At 37.3% G+C, this 20,659-nt stretch overlaps 1 protein-coding gene across 2 annotated transcripts in view; it reads left to right on the forward strand.

The window, feature by feature from the left end:
- The window catches only part of ZNF326 (zinc finger protein 326), a 36,272-nt gene that overhangs the window by 12,627 nt on the left and 2,986 nt on the right, over nt 1–20,659 (forward strand). For both annotated transcript variants that reach the window (XM_055138938.1, XM_055138939.1), the window contains 6 exons: nt 1,741–1,939; nt 6,807–6,918; nt 11,494–11,641; nt 13,562–13,661; nt 15,100–15,230; nt 16,873–16,968. In XM_055138938.1, coding sequence (XP_054994913.1) covers nt 1,741–1,939; nt 6,807–6,918; nt 11,494–11,641; nt 13,562–13,661; nt 15,100–15,230; nt 16,873–16,968 — 786 coding nt within the window. The remainder of the gene's footprint in view (nt 1–1,740; nt 1,940–6,806; nt 6,919–11,493; nt 11,642–13,561; nt 13,662–15,099; nt 15,231–16,872; nt 16,969–20,659) is intronic.

Here is a 20,659-nt window from a genome sequence, read left to right on the forward strand (position 1 = left end):
TAGCTATTTTTACATGGTGAGGAAGTTGTTATGTGTAAGTTGTAGAAATATTTGTACACTTTTGCTAAATCACTGTTAGATATGTCTTACTACTGGGTGTTTCTATTTCCGTGTCTCTAGTTTCTCTATTGAGAAATCTCATTTGTACACACGTTTATAGCTTCTTCCTACGAATAGTTTTTGCCTAAATGGGTAAATAGGCTAGTCTTCAAATATTTTCATTTCAGAATGAGTTCTTAAATAACTTGACTGCCTTGGAAGTGGTCATTTTTATACATTTGAACATATGAAAAACACTGTATTTTTGCTATAATTTAAGGAATGTTTTTAAAAGTGAGTTCTTAATACTCTTTTTTGCAGAGCACAGTACCTTTGACCAAAAAAAGTATGTCAGAATTTTGACTCTCAGTATAGTTGATTCTACTTGTATAGAAATTTTACACTTTATAACTGTTTTTCTTTGTAAAATGCATTGCACCTTTAATGGATAATTAATGAAGATTTTTCTGGTATGACTATAAATAAATTACCTAGAAACAAGAGTAGATAGATATTCCTACGCGTTTATACACATACATACATACATACATAAGCAACTGATATGTTGCTATTCCACCTTGCTTGATGATTATAGGTTAAATGATAACTGGTGAAATAGTAGGCTTTGGGTTTTGAGATTGAAATATTCAAGTTTGGAAATTTGGAGAACTTTTCTATGGTGTATATTAGGTAAATGATTTTTTTCTTAATGAGACTTCAGTTACCAAATTTATTTTCATAGTAGTGAAACAGGTATTTCTGCATTTGGTAGGACCATTGTAGTCTGAATAGACCTTGCTTTCTTTCCTCTTGAATAAATAGATCGATTAATAAGAGGGCTTTCTTTTTTAAATCTTCACTTGTACAATTCCCATTGGATTCTTCTCTTCAGATTGCTCCTCAGTCTTATCTTCTAAAATTAAGGTTAGCACAGTAAATTTCTATGGAGATGTGACCTTTTGGTGTAGTGGATTTTGCATATGACAAAAGAGGAAGGGACATAAAGAGTCCTTTGGTTGTATGACTCTTCACCTTAAGCTTTTGCTTCTTGGGCTTCTGGGTCAAAATACGTATTTCTAGGTAAGAATGGGAATGGAACGTCAGATGCAATTCTTTATCTGAAGTGTGTCTTGGAAGTTGATGCATGGTTATGCTTTAACTCTCCTATTTCATACTAATGTTCCATCTCGCTTTCTCATTCCCTTTTTCGACAGGGAGCAATCCTAAATGATTTCTGTTTGTTCTTTTTGTTTTTTGGTTTTTTTTTTTTCACTTCATTCTTCAAATATGATCTGATTGTGTAGTTTGGTTTAAAGCCAGGATTTAGTGAAATAAAGATTTCTCTTAAGGTCTTTTCATGGGAAAACATCAATTAGGAACTCTGAAGAGGAGTTGTCAGAGAGTTGTACAAGTGGTAATATTCTGACAGGCACATACGTTATTTGTGATCTCAAGTAATTTTAATTGTAAAAATAAGATAGGAAATAACCCTCATTCTACTGGAAATAAATATCCTCTGGATTTGAGTTCATGTAATAACTGACAAAGTTTTTCAGTATGTTTATTTAGAATGGACATGTAAAATTCAGTTAAATTTTGAGGAGTTTTCAGGTGAAAATTAGATAGATAACAAATTTTATATGAATTTGTACCTTATCATTGGGTTTTATGCTAATATTTATTGATTTCACAAATTTGCAGCATATGAGTGATTTTGGAAGCATTCATAGACCCGGAATTGTTGTTGACTATCAAAACAAACCCACCAATGTGACAGTTGCTGCTGCAAGAGGAATAAAGAGAAAAATCATACAGCCGTTTAATAAACCGGGAGGAACCTTTATCAAGAAACCCAAGCTAGCCAAGCCCGCGGAGAAGACAACTCCCAGCAAATCACCCAGTAAGTAAGAATGAAAAAACTGCTATGTTTCTGGACACACTGATATTTTTAGAATGTATATTTAAAAAAGCAGCATAATAATTATAGTTGTCCATAGTAGATGTGAATCTCCTTGAACATTATTAATCAGCCATCAGCATCAAAGTTAACCAGATACTTTCAAAATACACATGCCCTGGCTCGTCTATATTTCTATTTTAAATCCTTCAGGATGTGATATAACCAGCACATCTGTGTTTTGAAAAGGGCTTTCTTTGCATATGATTTTGGTTAAATCTGCTTCATGGGTAGATTGGAGGTATTATTGAGGAAGTAGTATTTCACATACGTAGATTTTCTTATGAGAACAAAGGGAAATTTTTCTTGGTAACCTTTGGTACCAGGGAAAGAAGTTTCTTTTAGAAAATAATTTTACTCTCTAGATATGCTAATTTTAGAGATAATTATATTTCTTTTTTTCCTGGAGGTGGAATTGGGCCACACTTGGCTGTGCTCAGGGCTTACTCTGGGCTCTGCACTTGGGGAATCACTCCTATCCCAGCTTACCTTGGGCACCATTGGAGTGCCAGGAATTAAATCGAGATTAGTCTCGTGCAGGGCAAGCACCTTCCCAACTGTTTTATCTTACTGGCAAGATAACCATATATATATATTTTTTCATAGTTTAAATGTAGCAAATTTATTTCTGACTTTCAAAAAAATAAGAACTTGCTAAAACTGCAATGATAACCATATTTCTATTAAAGAGTATTACTATGTAGCTCAATGTTAGTCTGAAAACCAAATTAAAAATGTTTAATTATGATCCACATTTGGAAGACTAAAATAGAAATGGATGTAACAGAAATGTAGAACTTCTACTCTGAAGACTGAAAGAAATGGTTAAAAGATACAAATCAGTAGAAAAACTAAATGTCTATAGATAGAGAAGTTAACATTGTCAAAGTGACAATAATCCTCACACAGATTAACACTAGTGGATTCCACGGTAAAATTTCAAAATTTCTTTGCAAAAGTTGACAAAACGATTCTTAAATTCATGTGAATTGCAAGGGACTTAGAGTGACCAAAATAGTCCCCAGAAGAGCAAAATACAGCAGCTCATAGGTGATAATTTTAAAATTTGCTCGAGTGCAGTGGTAGATCTAATGGGTTACCAGGGATTCAACCTGGGTTGGCTGCTTGCAAGCCCTACCTGCTATATACTGTTGTTCGCCCAGAGTTTCAATTTTTTAATACAGTTTTTAAAAATAAGATCTACTGAGCATAATAATAGATTATTGCATTCCTTTGATTCTGGAAGTGCTGACCATGTCCTTCAATATCTTAAAATTGAGGGATTAGGAAAAGAAACAAGGAAAGATTAGTACAAGTTCAAACAGTAGCTTTTGTATGTTTTAGATTCTGATAGTATTTTTGTGTTGTTTCATTTGCAGAGCTAAAGGATAGTTGCTTGCATCCAGTTTAAAATTGGCTAATAGTAATTGTTCATAATTGTAAACTGGAGCCAGAGAGATGAACAGGAAATAAAGAACTTGCTTGGCATACTACTGAACCTCTGTTCAATCCTCAGCACCACAGTGGTTCCCTGAGCACTGCCAGGTGTTACTCCTGAGCACAGCCAGGAACAGTCCATGGATACCATGCTGGTTGTAGCCTGAATACCAAGACAAAATAACAAAAATAGCAAGCTAGCATTTAAATAAAAGATTTTACAATACTACATACCACATTATAATGCATAGTCTTTTCAGATTGTGTGTATTTTAACACACAGTTATTTTAAGTTTAACACAAAACTTAAAAGGTTAAGTAACTTTATTTTTCTGTGAGTAGGGTCTGCTTTTAAACCTAGGGCCTCATACATGTTAGTCTGCTCTTATATCTAACCACTTGCATCCCTATACCAAGGAGTATTCTTTAAAACTTATTTCTAATCTCTTTTCTCCTTTCCTTTTGTTACTGTGATAGCCAGGGTCACACAATTTAATTGCCATTGTTCACACTATAGGAGAGCACAGTCTTTTTGTTGCAGTGATAGGAGTCACAATAGTTGGTGCTCCTGGATCACATTAGGCATGTAACAAGGATTGAATTCACTGTTTTCTGCATGCAAAGCAAGCACTCTGCCAGTAGTGTTCTTAAATAATACTTTTATGCTGTCCTTTGTATTTGGTCCTTACGTAATTCACTTAGCATAGCAATATCCAGAATTATAGAAACCTGGTACTAAATTAGTGTTTTGATACCTTTATACTGTGCTAATTGATTATAACTTAATCAATTTTTGTACTCCATATTACAGAGAGGCAATTCAGTTGATCCATTTGGAACACATTTCAAAGACTTACTTTGCAGGGCTGGAGTATTAGCACAGCGGATAGGGCACTTGCGGCTGACCCGGGTTCCATTCCCAGCATCCCATATGGTCCCCTGAGCGCCGCCAGGAGTAATTCCTGAGTTTGATCCCTGTGCATCACTGAGTGTGACTCAAAAAGCAAAAAAAAAAAAAAAAAAAGACTTATTTTGCAAGTGTAGTTAAATATTACAAGGTCTGATACATAAAATTGGTTTTGAGACAGATGAGATCCAATTAATTTTTTGGTTTGATAAAGAAGTAGTACTATTGTGGTAAAGGCACTTGCTTTGTGTGTCGTGTACCCTTGGTTCAATTCCGTGCACCACATATTCCCAATATCTTCTCCCTTACATCCCCAAATTACCTTATTTGGTTGAATCACACTTTTACTATCAGGTATAGTAGTGTTTTGAAAGATAATTTCTGAATATTCAGGAATAGGAAGTCTTAACTCACACAGGCTATGTAAATAGAAAGTGTTCAAGCTCTTAAATGGCAAAAATAATTTTGATGGTCTGTTTAAGGCATTATCAATTTTATATAATTTTGAAATTCCATTTATATATATATAGCAACTCATTTACTTTCAAGTTTAGGTATACATGACTTTGTACCGGTTATTTTTCTTTAAGTAATCCAGTATAATTAAAAGTGTAGGGGTCAGAGAGATAGTAGGATAGTCTCGCTGCCAACCAGGGTCTAATCCTTGGCATCTCATATGGTTTGTCAAGCACTGCAGGAGTGATTTACAAGTATAGAGCCAGGAGTAACCTCTGAGCATTCCTAGGTATGACCCTAAAACCATAAAGAAATAAATTGCATGAGCAAATATTTTTGTGACTAGAATATATTTGAATTTATACTGTTTGACATTGTGGGAAGTGGATTACCAAAATAAAAATTAAATTGTCACATACTTTTGGTGGGAACGCAGAAATGTGCAACTGCTTTGGCAATTGGTTAATTTGCAAATGATTAAAAATAGATTTATCATATGACTAAGCAGTTCTGTTCCTAAAGTGCTCAAAACACCTGTGCACAGATATTCATGGCAGCATTATTTATTATACAAAAGTTGAGAGACAGTCCAAGTGTTCAACACATGAATGAATACAATATGATCTATTCATATAATGGAATATTACTCAGCCACAACAAGGAAGGAGTTATTGATAAATGGGTACCTAATATGGATTGATCTTGAAAATGTGTTGAATAAACTAGACCAAAAAGACTATATAATTATCTCATGATTCTGTATATGTGAAATATCCAAAATAGGGAGATCTAGAGAGGCAGACAGTAGTAGTAGTTATTTGGGGCTTGGGGCAAAGATAGTGGGGTAGTTAGTTATATGGTTTTCATTTTGAGCTGATGAATTAGAATTTAACAACGGAGATGGTTCCACAGTATTGTTATAAACTCCCTACCTCAGAGTTTTACAGAGCCATACCCAGCTGTGCTTAGGGTTGTTTCCTGACTTTGAGCTTAGGGGTAACTCTTGGCTGTGCTCATATCAGGTGACAGGGATTGAACCCGGATTAGTCGAATACAGTGCATGCTTCCTGTCCTCAGTATTCAATTTGACATGGAATTTTACTTTAAATGCTAAAATGACAAGTTTCATAAGGGTATTTTCTGTTTTAGTTTTTGGGCCATACCTGGCTGTTCTCAGGACTTACTCCTGTTTCTGTACTCTCCAGGTATCACTCCTGGCAGGCTCTGGGGAACATAGAGGTGTGTAGGGTATTACACACATGGTAGATAGGTTAACTATGTGCAAACAAGCACATTACATGCTGTACTGTCTCTCTGGTTCCAGTATTTTCCTTCATTATATTTATATTAAACATCTGGGGGAAAATCAACTTTTAATTTAGAGTTTATAGATTTTCAGGGGAGTAGGGGAAAGATTGTGGCTACATTTAGCAGTGCTCAGTACATGTTTCTGGCTTTGTGCTCAGGAATACTGCTGGTGGTGCTTGGGGGAATCTCGTGGTGTCAGGGATCAACTTGTGTTGGCCATGTGTAATGTAGGTGACCTTAACAAGCCCTGTGCTATATCTCAGGCTTGTTGGAGTTTATAGATTTTTAAGAAACTTTGGGAGAGCTGCTGTAATCTATCTGAATATGTATCCAAGGGTCTAAGTGTTTATTGATAATTTCCATTTTCATTAAGATTAGGTTATATTAATGTTTCCTAAACTCTTTGATATTCAAGATGATTTTAGGTACTATTTCCTAAAATACCTAAAAGAAAAAAAAGGTAGATCTAAAGAAAAATACATACAGTATACATTGCAAAAAAAAAGTATATATTGCAAAATTCATAATGTGTATAAAGTAAATGAGAAGTTTCGAAAATTTGACTAATCCTGAACAGATTTTTTCCCCTGAGTTCAGTTTAGATTCTGATTCTCAAGTAAACTATACGTTTCATTCATTGGTGGCTGGCTGTAAAGGGAGAGTGGAAAAGTGGTTATTTTGATCTTTTTTCTGTTATTTTAGCAAAAACGGATCCTAAAAAAGAAGAGGAAGAAAAGCGAAGGATTGAAGCCCGGCGAGAGAAGCAAAGGCGCAGAAGAGAGAAGAACAGTGAGAAATACGGAGATGGATACAGGTCTGTGCTAGTAGAGTTAACAAATTATGTTTATTGAAAGATTTCCTTGATGAAGCAGCTTTAAAGGAATATGAAAAATATTTGATTCTGATATGTTTATGAAGGGGGAAAGGTCACTTCTGTAATAGTCCAAATTAAAATCACTGTATCACTGTTACCCATTGTTCATCAATTTGCTTGAGTGGGCACCAGTAACATCTATTCGTCCCAGCCCTGAGATGTTAGCAGCCTCCCCTTAATCATCTTTCCCAATAATTGGAGGCTCTTTCAGGGTCAAGGGAATGAGACCTGTTATTGTTACTGTATTTGGCATATCGAATACGCCACAGGGAGTTTGCCAGGCTCTTTTGTGCGGGTGAGATACTCTTGATACTCCAGAAATACAGTAAGTTGCTTTTATTTTTTATATATTTTAAAAAAATTTTTTTTTGCTTTTTGGGTCACACCCGGCAATGCACAGGGGTTACTCCTGGCTCTGCACTCAGGAATTACCCCTGGTGGTGCTCAGGGGACCATATGGCATGCTGGGAATTGAACCCGAGTCGGCCGTGTGCAAGGCAAACACCCTACCCGCTGTGCTATCGCTCCAGCCCCTGCTTTTATTTTTTTAATTCTGGTGCTGAGGGACAATCCTTATCAGGTCCTGTAGTGACTGGGAGGCTGTCTGATCCATAAGTTTTGTCCAGTGCTGGTAGGAGCATCTGGTATGAAACTAATAACTGTACCTGTTACTTCCTGACCCAGAAACATAGTGTGTTGTTTTCTGCTTCCAACCACAATCATAGAAACACAAGTGTTCTTTTTTTTCTTTTTTGGCAATGCACAGGGTTTACTCCTGGCTCTGCACTCAGGAATCGCCCCCGGGCGGTGCTCAGAGGACCATATGGGATGCTGGGAATTGAACCTAGGTCGGCCGTGTGCAAGGCAAACGCCTTACCCACTGTACTATTGCTCCAGCCCCCACAAGTGTTCTTAAAAATAAATATGGTCATAACATTAAGTAAACCACTACATGGATACGTAGTGATATTTTGGGATAGGGAGCTAAATACTGCAGACTTTGGGTTTTCTTGGTCCTCATTCTAAAGAAAATTCTGAAGAATGACTTACTACTATCTTTTCAAGATAGTAAAATGTTAAAAAAACTGTGAAAGTTAAAAAATACGTGGAACTAGACAGCAGCATTAAGTATAGCAGAACTAAGAACAAATTCATTGTAAATCAGAATATAGCATAATGAAAAGTTTAGGTCAACAATATCAGTAAGGTTCATGAACACAATGGATTTATAAAATCTGGATAGTGGGAATTAGAGAAAAACAAATTACTTTCTGCAAGCTCTTTTTTCTAGGCTTACAAATTAACCAGGGAAATGATAACTAGATTTGGTTAAGTAAAAGTAAAATTATGTATAAGGGCCATACCAGGAGTTCTTCAGCCAGTTTGATGGTTCAGTGCTCAGGGGCTGCCAGGGCCGTACCATAGTGATAATGTGGGTAAGTGGACCTTGTGATATCAAACTTAGGAACATACCAGGCTAACACTCCACTTTTTTGAATCAGAACCCCCACACCTGAAAATACAAACATGGGAAATGATTACTATTTAAATAGTATGCAGTCGGGGCTGGAGCAATAGCACAGCGGGTAGGGCTTGCATGCGGCCGACCGGGTCAATTCTCAGCATCCCATATGGTTTCCTGAGTACTACCAGGAGTAATTCCTGAGTGCAGAGCCTTGAGTAACCCCTGTGCATCGCTAACATTTATTGATCAAAATTTATCTTTTTAAATTTTTTAAAAGATAACTAATGTGTTTGGTGAAGAAACAATAGCTAAAGGAAATAATTGTTAAAGCTTACTGAAACTGAAAATTTAATACATTTTGTTAGGAAAGAAGAAAATACTGATTTGTAACAGGATACAGAGGATTCTAATTTGTTCAACCTTATAATGTAGTTATAACTGCTGAAAAGTGGGATTTTAAAATGTCATAATATTTTTTATAATCTTTCCAGAAAATAATAAAACTCTAAATGTTGAAAATGGTGCGATTTATTTACAGTGCTAGGAATTAAACATATAAGGTATATCCTACAAAATTACTTACATAACTTTTAATATGAACCAAGTTCCAGCAACAAAGAGTGATCCAGTAGTTTGTTTAAAACATACTGGACAAGGACAGGTGTTTGTTTAAAACAACAGTTATAAAACCTATAATAACATGGAAGAAGGCATAAGAAATAGAAAAAAATTTACAAAAATTTAAAATTATGTATAAAGAGCTTTTTTTTCTTTTTGGGTCACACAAAAGTGCACAGTGGTCACTCTTGGCTCTGCACTCAGGAATTATTCCTGGCGCTGCTCAGGGGACCATATGGGATGTTGAGAAGCGGACCCGGGTCAGACGCGTGCAAGGCAAATGCCCTACCCGCTGTGCTATCACTCCAGCTCCTAAAAAAGCATTTTAAAAGGTCAATTGTTACTTGTTTTATCTTTTTCTATGAAGTTGTCAAGTACTGCTTATGCTTACAAAATGAGAATAAAATTTTGGTTCTGGAGAGATTGGTTCTGGAAAGATGCTTGCTTTGCAGTAGCTGACCAAAGTTCAGATCCCTGGCACTACATGCAACTGCTTAGTGTGAAGAACAACAACAAAAATAAAAATATATAGGGTTTTGGGTTTTTTTTTTGTTTGTTTTTCTGTTGCACCTGGCAACACTCGGGTTACTTTTGACTCTACCTGCACTGAGGTATATCACTCCTGGCAGGACTTAGGGGACCATATGGGATGCTGGGGATCGAAACTGGGTTGGCATTGTGCAAGGTGAGTACCCTACCTGCTGCTTAGCCCTGCAATGCTAGAAATATTCAGGCCACCTCATTAGTGCTTGGGACCTCCTGAACTAGTCCCGCCAGCGTTTCGGGCCTCCAGAGCTGCATCTGATGATGGTGGAGGTGCTGTGCATTGAATCCAGGTCAATCCATGTGGTGCTGTGGATTGAACCCAGGTCAGGTGAAGTGCAAGGCATGTACCTTAACCGTTGTACTGTCACCTGCTCCCAGGAACCAGTAAAACATTTTGGGGGAATAATACACTGTTGCCTCCTTTAGGATGTTCTAGTAGGTAATTGAATAATTACCAGAAGCTATTATAAGTACTGAATAAAAAGTGCTAATCTTTCTAATGCTTGAAGAGACTTCTGTGAGAGTTCTCGTCTTAAGAGAACAAAGGCCTGGAGAGTTAAATAAATTTCTCAAGTCATGCAAAGAATTAAATTTAGTAGTGACCCACAGATCCCATACTTATAACTAGTAAAATAAATTTAATAACAATGTTTAAACAGGAAATAGAAACTGTAGATCAGTTAGCAAACTTATCATTTAAAGAAAAGGAAATATCAAGAATATATGAGCAGTTATTAAATAGAAGAAAAACTGGAAATTATTGTGAAGTGGCTTTTGAGCTACTAAATATATGTATGCATTTGTCCAGTCTGTTCATCTTGTAACAGTCTTTCAAGGGGAATACTTTTGATCATCCCAAAACTCTAAGGAGTGCATTATGGTTGGTTCTGTTCTTCACTGTATAGTTTGATAACTAAATTAGTGGTTTGAAAGCTTGAGAATGGAACATTATGTAAAATAATTTGTGGAGCCTCAGGATTTGGTATCGCTTGGTGTTTGCTTTAGCTTTCTAATTGGGCTAAGCTTGAAGTAGATAGCTTAGTATAGTGTTTGCCAAAATAGGTAATACTGCCACTACCCCTGGGTAGGGTGATGGAATGGTCCAGGGAGAAGAGTAGTAGCCTTGAGTGCAATTGGGGAAGCTTTCTATTAGTTTCCTTAAAGGCGGGGTGCATCCCCATTCTAGGGTCACCACATTTCTACTTGGGATGTAATTATTTCCTTTTATTTTACGGGGCTCTCACCTCTTGAGCAACCTGTTTTCTTTAATACGTTTCTTTTTGTCCCTTTCTCATGTTTCCTAAATTATTTTACTCCCCCCTCCCCCCAAAGGAAAAGGAAGATAGAGAGTTCCAGGGGCACCGAATAATTTTTTTTTTCCTGAAAGTATATAATAGGTTAGATTTGGCTACCTCTGATTTGGTACTGCACTAAGCAGTACTTCATTGGCTTTATGTTTGTAACTAGCATCTCTTGGGTGGGCCAGAAATGCAGAGTGGCAAATGATAGTGTTTTCTAAATAGATACCTCAGGATTTTGTGCTTTTTAATGTTAGCAAAATTTGTCAGCTTAATTTAAGTCTTAGAAGAAAGTCTGGGCTGGAGCAATAGCGCAGCTGGTAGGGCGTTTGCCTTGCATGCGGGTGACCCGGGTTCGAATCCCAGCATCCCATATGGTCCCCTGAGCACTGCCAGGAGTAATTCCTGAGTGCATGAGCCAGGTGTAACCCCTGTGTATCGCCGAGTGTGACCCAAAAACCAAAAAAAAAAAAAAAAAAAAAACCGAGAAGAAAGTCTTTTATGCTGATAAACTCAGTTTCATTGATATATGCTAATGAATTCTTTCTAAATAAGTTGATATTTAGGAAACCTTTCATTTCCTTACAGAATGGCATTCACATGCTCGTTTTGTAAATTTCGGACATTTGAAGAAAAGGATATTGAACTGCATCTGGAGAGTCCTTTACACCAGGAAACATTAGATCATATTCAGAAACAAACCAAATTTGACAAAGTAGTTATGGAGTTTTTGCATGTAAGTAGCCATTTTTGAAATAAGCTTTTTATCTGTTGTTTGGATGTCTTTTTGTTTTCAGTCTTTGCCCATTTCATGTTTCTAAAAGTTTAATTTGCTACTTAGGGAAATTGATACTTAAAATTTAGCCCTGAATTCAAAGTGAATTCCTCTTTTAGTCTCCGAAACAGTGTTCAGGGGATCCTGGATGACCATTCCTGGCAATTTTCACCATTGGGGCCAGTAAGCAGTTCAGTGATAGGGCCTGATGATGTAGTTCCATTTACTTGACTCCCTGTAATGTGGGGATTAAATTCAAGTCATTTTGCGTGGCCTCATTGCCTGTACTATTTCCCTGGCCTGTCTATAGTAGAATTTTTGAGTTTATTTGAGAAAACAACAGAGGTAGTTTATGACAGAGGTATCAGGGAAAAAATCAGTTACCCAGTGAGAGACTATAGAGACTATAGAGTGCTTAATGTTATGCTGAATATTTCTCCAATTTTATTTGAACTTGTAGCAACCTTTTTTTTAATTATGAAAAATTATTTTTCAGTAGTTTTGGTGACTTGTAAATTTGTGGCAGTCATCAGTGTGCTTGATACTGATTCAGAGTTATTTGTGTTATCAGTGTAGTCATGTCTTATTGAATATTTAAAGGTATTATGTCAGGTATTATAGACACAGACACTACCCTGAAAGAACATATTTCCAGCTGTGGCCACTGTGGAGTTTGTATCTTCTATTGGTTTCTGCATGGTTGTTTCTGGACTCTGGTTTCCTTCCACATCCAGTCAGTCTCCTTACCAATTAAGTCTGTAGCAAAATTGTAATGCACATTTGTCTCACTTAAGATGACATATCCCAAGAACCTATCAATAGTGTTTTATGAGGATTTACTGTAGTTAGAAATGGAATGCACTCGGGGCGGAGCGATAGCACAGCGGGTAGGGCATTTGCCTTGCACGCGGCCGACCCGGGTTTGATCCCCGGCATCCCATATGGTCCCCCAAGCACCGCCAGGAGTAATTCCTGAGTGCAAAGCCAGGAGTAACCCCTGAGCATTGCTGGGTGTGATGCAAAAAAAACAAAAACAAAAAAAGAAATGGAATGTACTCATATCTACAAGGAAGACAATTATGTGGAATTCCAAGAGCACTTGTAAGCAATAAGGGTTTGTAGAAAGGGAACATAGTTGGGACACAAGATACGGAATTATTAGAACTGTAGAATTGTCAGAAATAGTGATTATTCTTTCCTTAAAAATTGTGTACCTTGGGGGCTGGAGTGATAGCATAGCGGGTAGGGTGATTCGCCTTGCACGCTGCCGATCTGGGTTCGATTCCCAGCATCCCATATGGTCTCCCGAGTACTGCCAGTAATTCCTGAGTACAGAGCCAGGAGTAACCCCTGTGCATCGCCGGATGTGACCCAAAAAGCAGAAAAAAAAAATTGGGTACCTTAATTAAAATTTCATAATTTTGTTTCTTTGGGGGGGATTTTGAGTCACACTCAGTTCTGGCTCTGTGCTCAGGGTCACTCCCAGTGGTATCTCTGGAGCCCCATAATTTTGTTTCTAAATTGCTATTTCTCACTTGATATTTAAGTACTCACTTGCCCTGAAAAGATCTCTAGAACTCTCAAATAAATTTGAAAATTGAGTACTTGTTGCAGTCTTAGTATTTTATGTCAGGGTTTACTCCTGGCTCTGTGCTCAGGGCTCACTCCTGACAGGACTGAGGGAACCCAGTTGGCTACTTGCAAAGCAAAGCACACTTTACCTCAAGTCTTATGATAAATTTTTAAGTAAGTTATATTTCTTGAAAATAGTTGTTAGTCCTTGTGTAACAAGTGCTCTTATCTTACCATATGCTGAGCATGATTCTAAACTTAATATAAGGGCTCATTGAAAACTTTGATTTTTACGAATTTGTTTTCTAGGAGTGTATGGTGAATAAATTCAAGAAAACATCTATTCGTAAGCAACAGACTAATAATCAAACTGAAGTAGTAAAAGTAGTTGAAAAGGATATTATGGAAGGTAAGTAAAAAATACTTTAGAAATTTACATATGATACCCACTAGAATGATATGTGTGTAGTCATGTGTAGTATTCATGAAAAAATCAGTCATGACTTCCTGATTTTTTGTTTTCATGATTATCAATTTATCACTACATATATTTAGAGCTTCAGTTGTGGCTGGGAGGGAATCAGTTTCTCCTCTAATGTTGGGGATCTAGGGACCATTTGGATATTAATAACATTAGTTGTAGGGCCTATTCTCTCTATATATGTACATATGTATATTTATGTATGTGTGTGTATATAGCAGCAAGAGTCACAGGCAGCCAGTGAACATACACTCGTCTTTCTTGTCATGTACAGAGCCAGACCTTATGATTTCACAACCCATGGGTCAGATGTTACCCACTTATGCTCAGGATGGGAAAAGACTTCTTATCTCTTCTTCTCTCCCTAGGAACTTTTTTCTTATTTTAAAATCTATCTCTTCTAACTGTGTCTTTGACACCTCTGTTTTTACTTTTTTTGTTGTTGGGGACAGGGACTTTTTGTGGGTGTTTGGCCCATATTTGGAGGTACTTAGGACCTATTTTGGACCCTGCTCTAGTGACCCGTGGCAGTGCTCGTGAAACTATATGCTGGGGCCTGTTGTATGCAAGGCAGGGAACAGGTGCCTTCCCCTGGTGTTGTGTTTGCTGTTATTTTAAAATACACGTAGACACTTCCAAATAATTGAATCATTTTTTACAGTATATGTTTCCTCCTTTGGTTTCTGTGAGTTCACTACACTAATGTTTTCTATATTTCCTTGCCAGTTTTATTTGTATTTTTCTATCAGGTTATGTATATATTTCCCAAATTATGTCTTTAGTTCTGCTGTCGTCTTTCCTTCAAATGAATTCATTTACAAAGCTTAAGTTAACATCTTTTTATTGATACCTGTGTTTGTATCTCTGTATTCTAGTATAGATCTCTCTCTCTCTCTCTCTCTTTTTTCTTTTTTGCTTTTTGCATCACACTCGGCGATGCACAGGGGCTACTCCTGGCTCTGCGCTCAGGAATTACTCCTGGCGGTGCTCAGGGAACCATATGGGATGCTGGGAATCGAACCTGGGTCGGCTGCGTGCAAGGCAAATGCCTTACCCGCTGTGTTATCCCTCCAGCCCCTAGATCTCTTTCTTGAAAATTATAATCTCAGCATTTTAGCAGTCTTACAAAATTTATAAATTAAAAAAAAAGATGAACCTAGAGGCCTCAGACATGAATTAGTAATACGATTAATAAGTATATCAATATACCTTATAATTTTACTATTTAATGTATAGAGATTTGTTGAATGTGATAGAAAAATCAAAACCTACACACTCATTTGGAATTATATATATGGAAAGGAAATGTTACAATCAAAGAATAGAGCAGTCATTGTCTTTACTAATAATTGGATTTCTTTTGTAGGTGTTACTGCAGATGATCATATGATGAAAGTAGAGACTGTTCACTGCAGTGCTTGCAGTGTGTATATCCCTGCTTTGCATAGTTCAGTTCAGCAACATTTAAAATCTCCTGATCACATTAAAGGGAAGCAAGTAAGCTTTGATCTGTCTTAAGTTACTGAGTTATTTACCAGTCTTGTGGCTATCGTTTCACATCTCCCTACTTGTATACAGTACTCTCCCTACTTGTATACACTTGTATACAGTCCTTTACTGTCTAATCTTTTAATTTAATATGAGATTAAAAGAAGGCTGCAAAGCATTTTAGCATAATGGTTAAGATTATGAACTCTAAAGTAAGATTATGGGTTTGATTCCTAGCTTCGTATTTAACATGTTAACTAGTAAGTCAGTTGAAAAATGGGAGTTTGTCTATTGTGATAGGACTTCATAAGGAATTAAAATAATTAAGACATAAAAAACATTTTAAAATGCCTAATATATAGTAAGCATTCAGGAACGTAAATTTGATGAACTGTTTTATTTATGATTTAACACCTTAAAATAATTGTTTTAAATTTCCTGATACATAGTAAGCATTCAGGAACGTAAATTTGTTGAACTGTTTCATTTATGATTTAACACCTTAAAATAATTGTTTTAAATTTCAGGCACTGTGATACACAGTACTGTTAATGATAGGTTTCCATGTATACAGTGTTCCAACCCCATCTGATAACCCATTTAAAAGTTGGTACAAAATGGTTTTATGAGTAGGTATGTATTTTCCTGTGTTTTAGAACAAAAAGAATATAGATACATGATGAAGAAAAAGCATGCATCAGGTAGCTGGAAAATTAAGTAGGATTATAAATTATTTTCATATTATAAAATATTTTATATAATTTAATATATTTATATGTAAATATTTTGTGATATATTTAATTTATAATAGCACTGTAGCACTATCGTCCCGTTCATCGATTTGCTCATGCAGGCACCAGTAATGTCTCCATTGTGAGACTTAAAAATCTTTGTCTCTTTTCTCTTCTTTTTGGGTCACACCTGGCGATGCACAGGGGTTACTCTGCATTCAGCAGTCACCCCTGGCGGTATTCAGGGGACCATATGGGATTCTGAGAATCAAACCCGGGTCGGCCGTGTGCAAGGCAAACACCGTACCCACTGTGCTATTGCTCCAGCCCCTCTTTGTCTCTTTTTATAATCCTTGACACAATTTTGGAAAAATTGATGCTATTTAACATTTTCTCATATGTAATACAGTCTTAATGGTAACTATATTGTGCAGAAAGATAAATCAGTCAAACTATGAAATATTCTTCCTTTGTTGATGGCATGAAAGTTAATAGTTGAAATAATTGAAATTGGTGGAGGTAGACATAGAGTGGAAAGAAAATAAAGCAATTGTTACGGAGATGCAGACTTAGTATCTGGTGACTTTTCTGTTGAAATCGATCAGTTCATTGAATTATTTATTTGACTTTTGTGCCACTCTCAGCCATTCTCGGCGGCTATGCAGTGCCAGGAATTGAACCCAGGTCTTCTGTATGTATGTAAGACATGTGCTGTAGCACGTTGAGCTGTTTTCCTGGCCCCTGAATTTTCCTTGTTTAAAAAAACCATAGATCATTTAGATTGTGCTTACAGTTCTGTTGATAATTATATGTTTTAATTTGCTAGAAAACAATTTAAATCTGGGCTTTGATCATACTTTTTTTTAAATTACGGAAATATTTATGTGGTATGGTTTCAATATCTTTGTGTTTTTGCATAGACTTATAAGGAACAAATAAAAAGAGAGAGTGTCTTGACTGCTACAAGCATTTTAAATAATCCAATAGTGAAGGCACGATACGAACGTTTTATTAAGGTAAGATTTTTGGGTAAACATTTTAAGTTATTTTGTATTATTGTAATAGTAATAGAAACAGCAACTTTTGTAATATTTAAATACAATGTGCATTATGGAGAAATTTATCAGATTTTGTATATTTTATAAAACTTTTTCCTTCTGTTTTGGGCAGTACCTATTAGTGTTTATGGGCTATTCCAGACTAATGCTGGGGGAGGAGGGGCGGTCTCAGTGGTGAGGATGGGGAATTCTGGGGCAGGGGGAGGGCATTGCTATTCCCAGTGGTACTCAGTAAGCACAAAGTGCAGGGGGTCAAACCTGGAACTCTTATATACAAAACATGGACCTCAGGCCTTTGAGTTACTTTATGGGCCCTTTTTTTTTGTGATTATTGGGATTTGTATGGGGAGGAAGCAGGAAACCATTCCTCTCATTTGCTTTTTATTTCTAGATCATTTTAGATTAAAACAGGAAATCAGATTATGATATTGTCAGTTTTATTCTTGATTTAAAATAAAAGATGACTTGGAATGACATCTTAGATGTGTTATTATTTTGAACTGCTTAATATTTTGTTCCTAATCTCTCTTTAACCTTTGTTACTAGTTCAATTGGACACCAACTAGGTTTTCACTCTTTACCAGTAGGCATAGTACAGACTAAAATGCACTTTTTTTTTTTTTGCTTTTTGCTTTTTGGGTCACACTCGCACACCCGGCGATGCACAGGAGTTACTCCTGGCTCTGCACTCAGGAATTACTCCTGGCAGTGCTCAGGGGACCATATGGGATGCTGGGAATCGAACCCAGGTCAGCTGCGTGCAAGGCAAACGCCCTACCCGCTGTGCTATTTCTCCAGCTCCCTAAAATGCACTCTCTCTGTTGCTGGGAACATCTGAAGTAGGGTCAAGAAGGGATGAAGTTGTGCACTTCATTTTTTCTAACACACTAAAACTAGTAATTATTCCTCTTTCATGAATAAAAATCAGAACAAGAAGGAGGACATTGGATTATTTTTTTTTAAATTCTTTTATTAATTCACCATGTGGAAAGTTACAAAGCGTTCAAGTTAAAGTCTCAGTTATACAATGCTCAAACACCCATCCCTTCACCAGTGCACATATTCCACCACCAAGAATCACGATATACCTCCCCCCTTCCCCCGACATTGGATTATTTTAGGAGACACACACTTGGAATTTGGAGAAAGAGGTTTGCCCCTAATAACAGGAAATTTAAGATGAACTAGTAGGTTTACCTCACCTACTGCTTCTTGGAATTTTTGTTATGAATTGTGGTAGCACTCCTTTACATAAAATAGCACTACACTGTAGCACTGTCATCCGTTGTTGGTCGATTTGCTTGAGCGTGCACCAGTAACGTCTCCATTGTGAGACTTGTTACTGTTTTTGGCATATCGAATATGCCACGGGGAGCTTGCCAGGCTTTGCCCTTTGCACGGGATACTCGGGAGCTTGCTGGGCTCTCTGAGAGGGATGGAGGAATCGAACCCAGGTTGGCTGCATTCAAGGCAAACACCCTGCCCGCTGAGCTATCGCTCCAGTCCTTACATAAAGTACCAATTTATATGTTGTGAACACTGTACAAATAACCCTGCGGGGGTCACCTGCATCTCAACCTGTGATGAATAGTTCCTTTATTTTAGGGCTCCTTCTGTCTGGGGGTTGCCCATATCTCAATATAAGGTGTACTTTTGGCTCCTTTCCCTCTGGAAAGGCCTGTGCTCTCTCAGCTTTTTTCTCCCCCTCCGTAAATCCTTGAATATTTCCTAAAGTAGAACCATTAGAGAAAAATTATTCAGAAAATAAAAAGTGAGTTTTATAGATCAGTTTATTTATAAACTGGCTCACCTTACACTGAAGAGGTCTACTTCTTCAGTTGAGGATTTACAGAGTCTAATAAATATTAATCATATAACAGTTAAATATTAGTGTTTATTTTGGGCCTCGTGATTAACAAGTACTCTGAAATCTGATGTATGTTTGATTTGAATTCTCAATTTAGTGATACCCAAACTGAGTTTTGTTTTGTTTTATTTGCTTGTTCCTTTTTTTTTTTTTTTTGATTGGGGCCATACCTGGTGGTTCTAGGTGGGGTGGCCGGCCACTCTTATCTGGGTGCTTTGGACACACTCAGCAGTGCTGGAGATTGAACTTGTACTTTTGAACCTGAATGTACAAAGAACTTGAGCCACCTTTCTTATTGAATTATTCCTTTAAGCCTACCTTCTTTTGTGGAGTGGTGGGCCAGGGTGGTATCTCTAGAGCAGCACTAAGGGAGCCAGGGTGAGCCACATGATTTAATTCAGTGCTGCGTGTGTTTGAAGGAGCCTGTAGGCCACGTGTATAGGGATTATACCTTGGGTTCTTTTTTTTTTTTTGCTTTTTGGGTCACACCTGGCGATGCACAGGTGTTACTCCTGGCTCTGCACTCAGGAACCACTCCTGGCACTGCTCAGGGGACCATATGGGATGCTGGGAATCGAACCTAGGTCGGCCGCGTGCAAGGCAAACGCCCTACCCACTGTGCTATCTCTCCAGCCCTTTACCTTGGGTTCTTGTGCATGCCTCAGCTACCTCCCCGATCCCTAGCCTAATTATATTTGTCATTTTATGTAATTTTGTTGTTTTGGGTCTCCAGGGTGGTGCTCAGAGGCCCAGGAACCTTACCAACTATGGTCAGCTGGTCCAGGGGATCAGTGTAAGGATAGATACAGTGCAGCTCAGGCACTTCTGTGGTTTCAGCGATTACTTGGGCCACTCTTGGCAGTGATGGGGCGCCTTTAGTACATTTTATTTTATTTTGGGCCACACCCAGTGTTGCTTTACGGCTTAATCTTATCTTAGCTCTGTGTTCAGAGATCATCCCTGGTGTGGTGTTCAGGGATCTATATGCAGTCCTGGGGAGTGAATCTGGATTGGTCACATAAGGCAAGTTCCTTATCTCCTGTATTATCTCTCCATCCCTACTGCCTGTCTCTCTATCTCTTTTCTCTCTCTTTTCTCTCTCTGTTTTAGGGTCATACCTGGCGATGCTCAGGGGTAACTCTTGGCTCTGCCCTGGTGGTCCTCAGGGGGACCATATGGGATGTCAGGGGTCAGCTGCATGCCCCATCTGCCCGCTGTACTATCACTTCTAGTCCCCTACTACATTCTTGACAAATTTTTTTTCTAAAGGAATGCGAACTTAACTGTAATTAGTTTTATGGGAAACAGGGCATTGGGAAAAACCCATTTTTTCTCCCTTGGATGGTATGTGAAACTATATGATAAGAGAATACAAAGTAGAATTTCCGGGTAGGGTTTTCAAGGTACATTTTTAAAGTAAAAGTAAGGCAAGGTATATAATAGGCACCTTGAGGTTTTATTTTCTTTTTTTCAAAAAGATCTCGGTAGTCCATTGAATACTGGTATATCTTAGTAGAATGTGAATCTTAGCTTAATCTGCTTTGTTTTGACTAAAACCCACATACTTTATATTTTAATTTTTTAAAATTTATAAGGTAGTTCACAATATTTGATTACATTTAATATTCAAACAACAATCCCATCATCGTATTTAGGATGTTTCCATCCCAAATCCCAATCCCTGTCCTAAAGTGGAACCGAAATAATATATTTTGTATTGTTTGTTGTGAAAAACCCCTGAAAATTCTACCAAAAATTATCCATAGAGGAAAGACTGTGAAG

This window comes from Sorex araneus, chromosome 5, assembly GCF_027595985.1.
Source record: "Sorex araneus isolate mSorAra2 chromosome 5, mSorAra2.pri, whole genome shotgun sequence".
NCBI classification, from domain to species: Eukaryota; Metazoa; Chordata; class Mammalia; order Eulipotyphla; family Soricidae; genus Sorex; species Sorex araneus.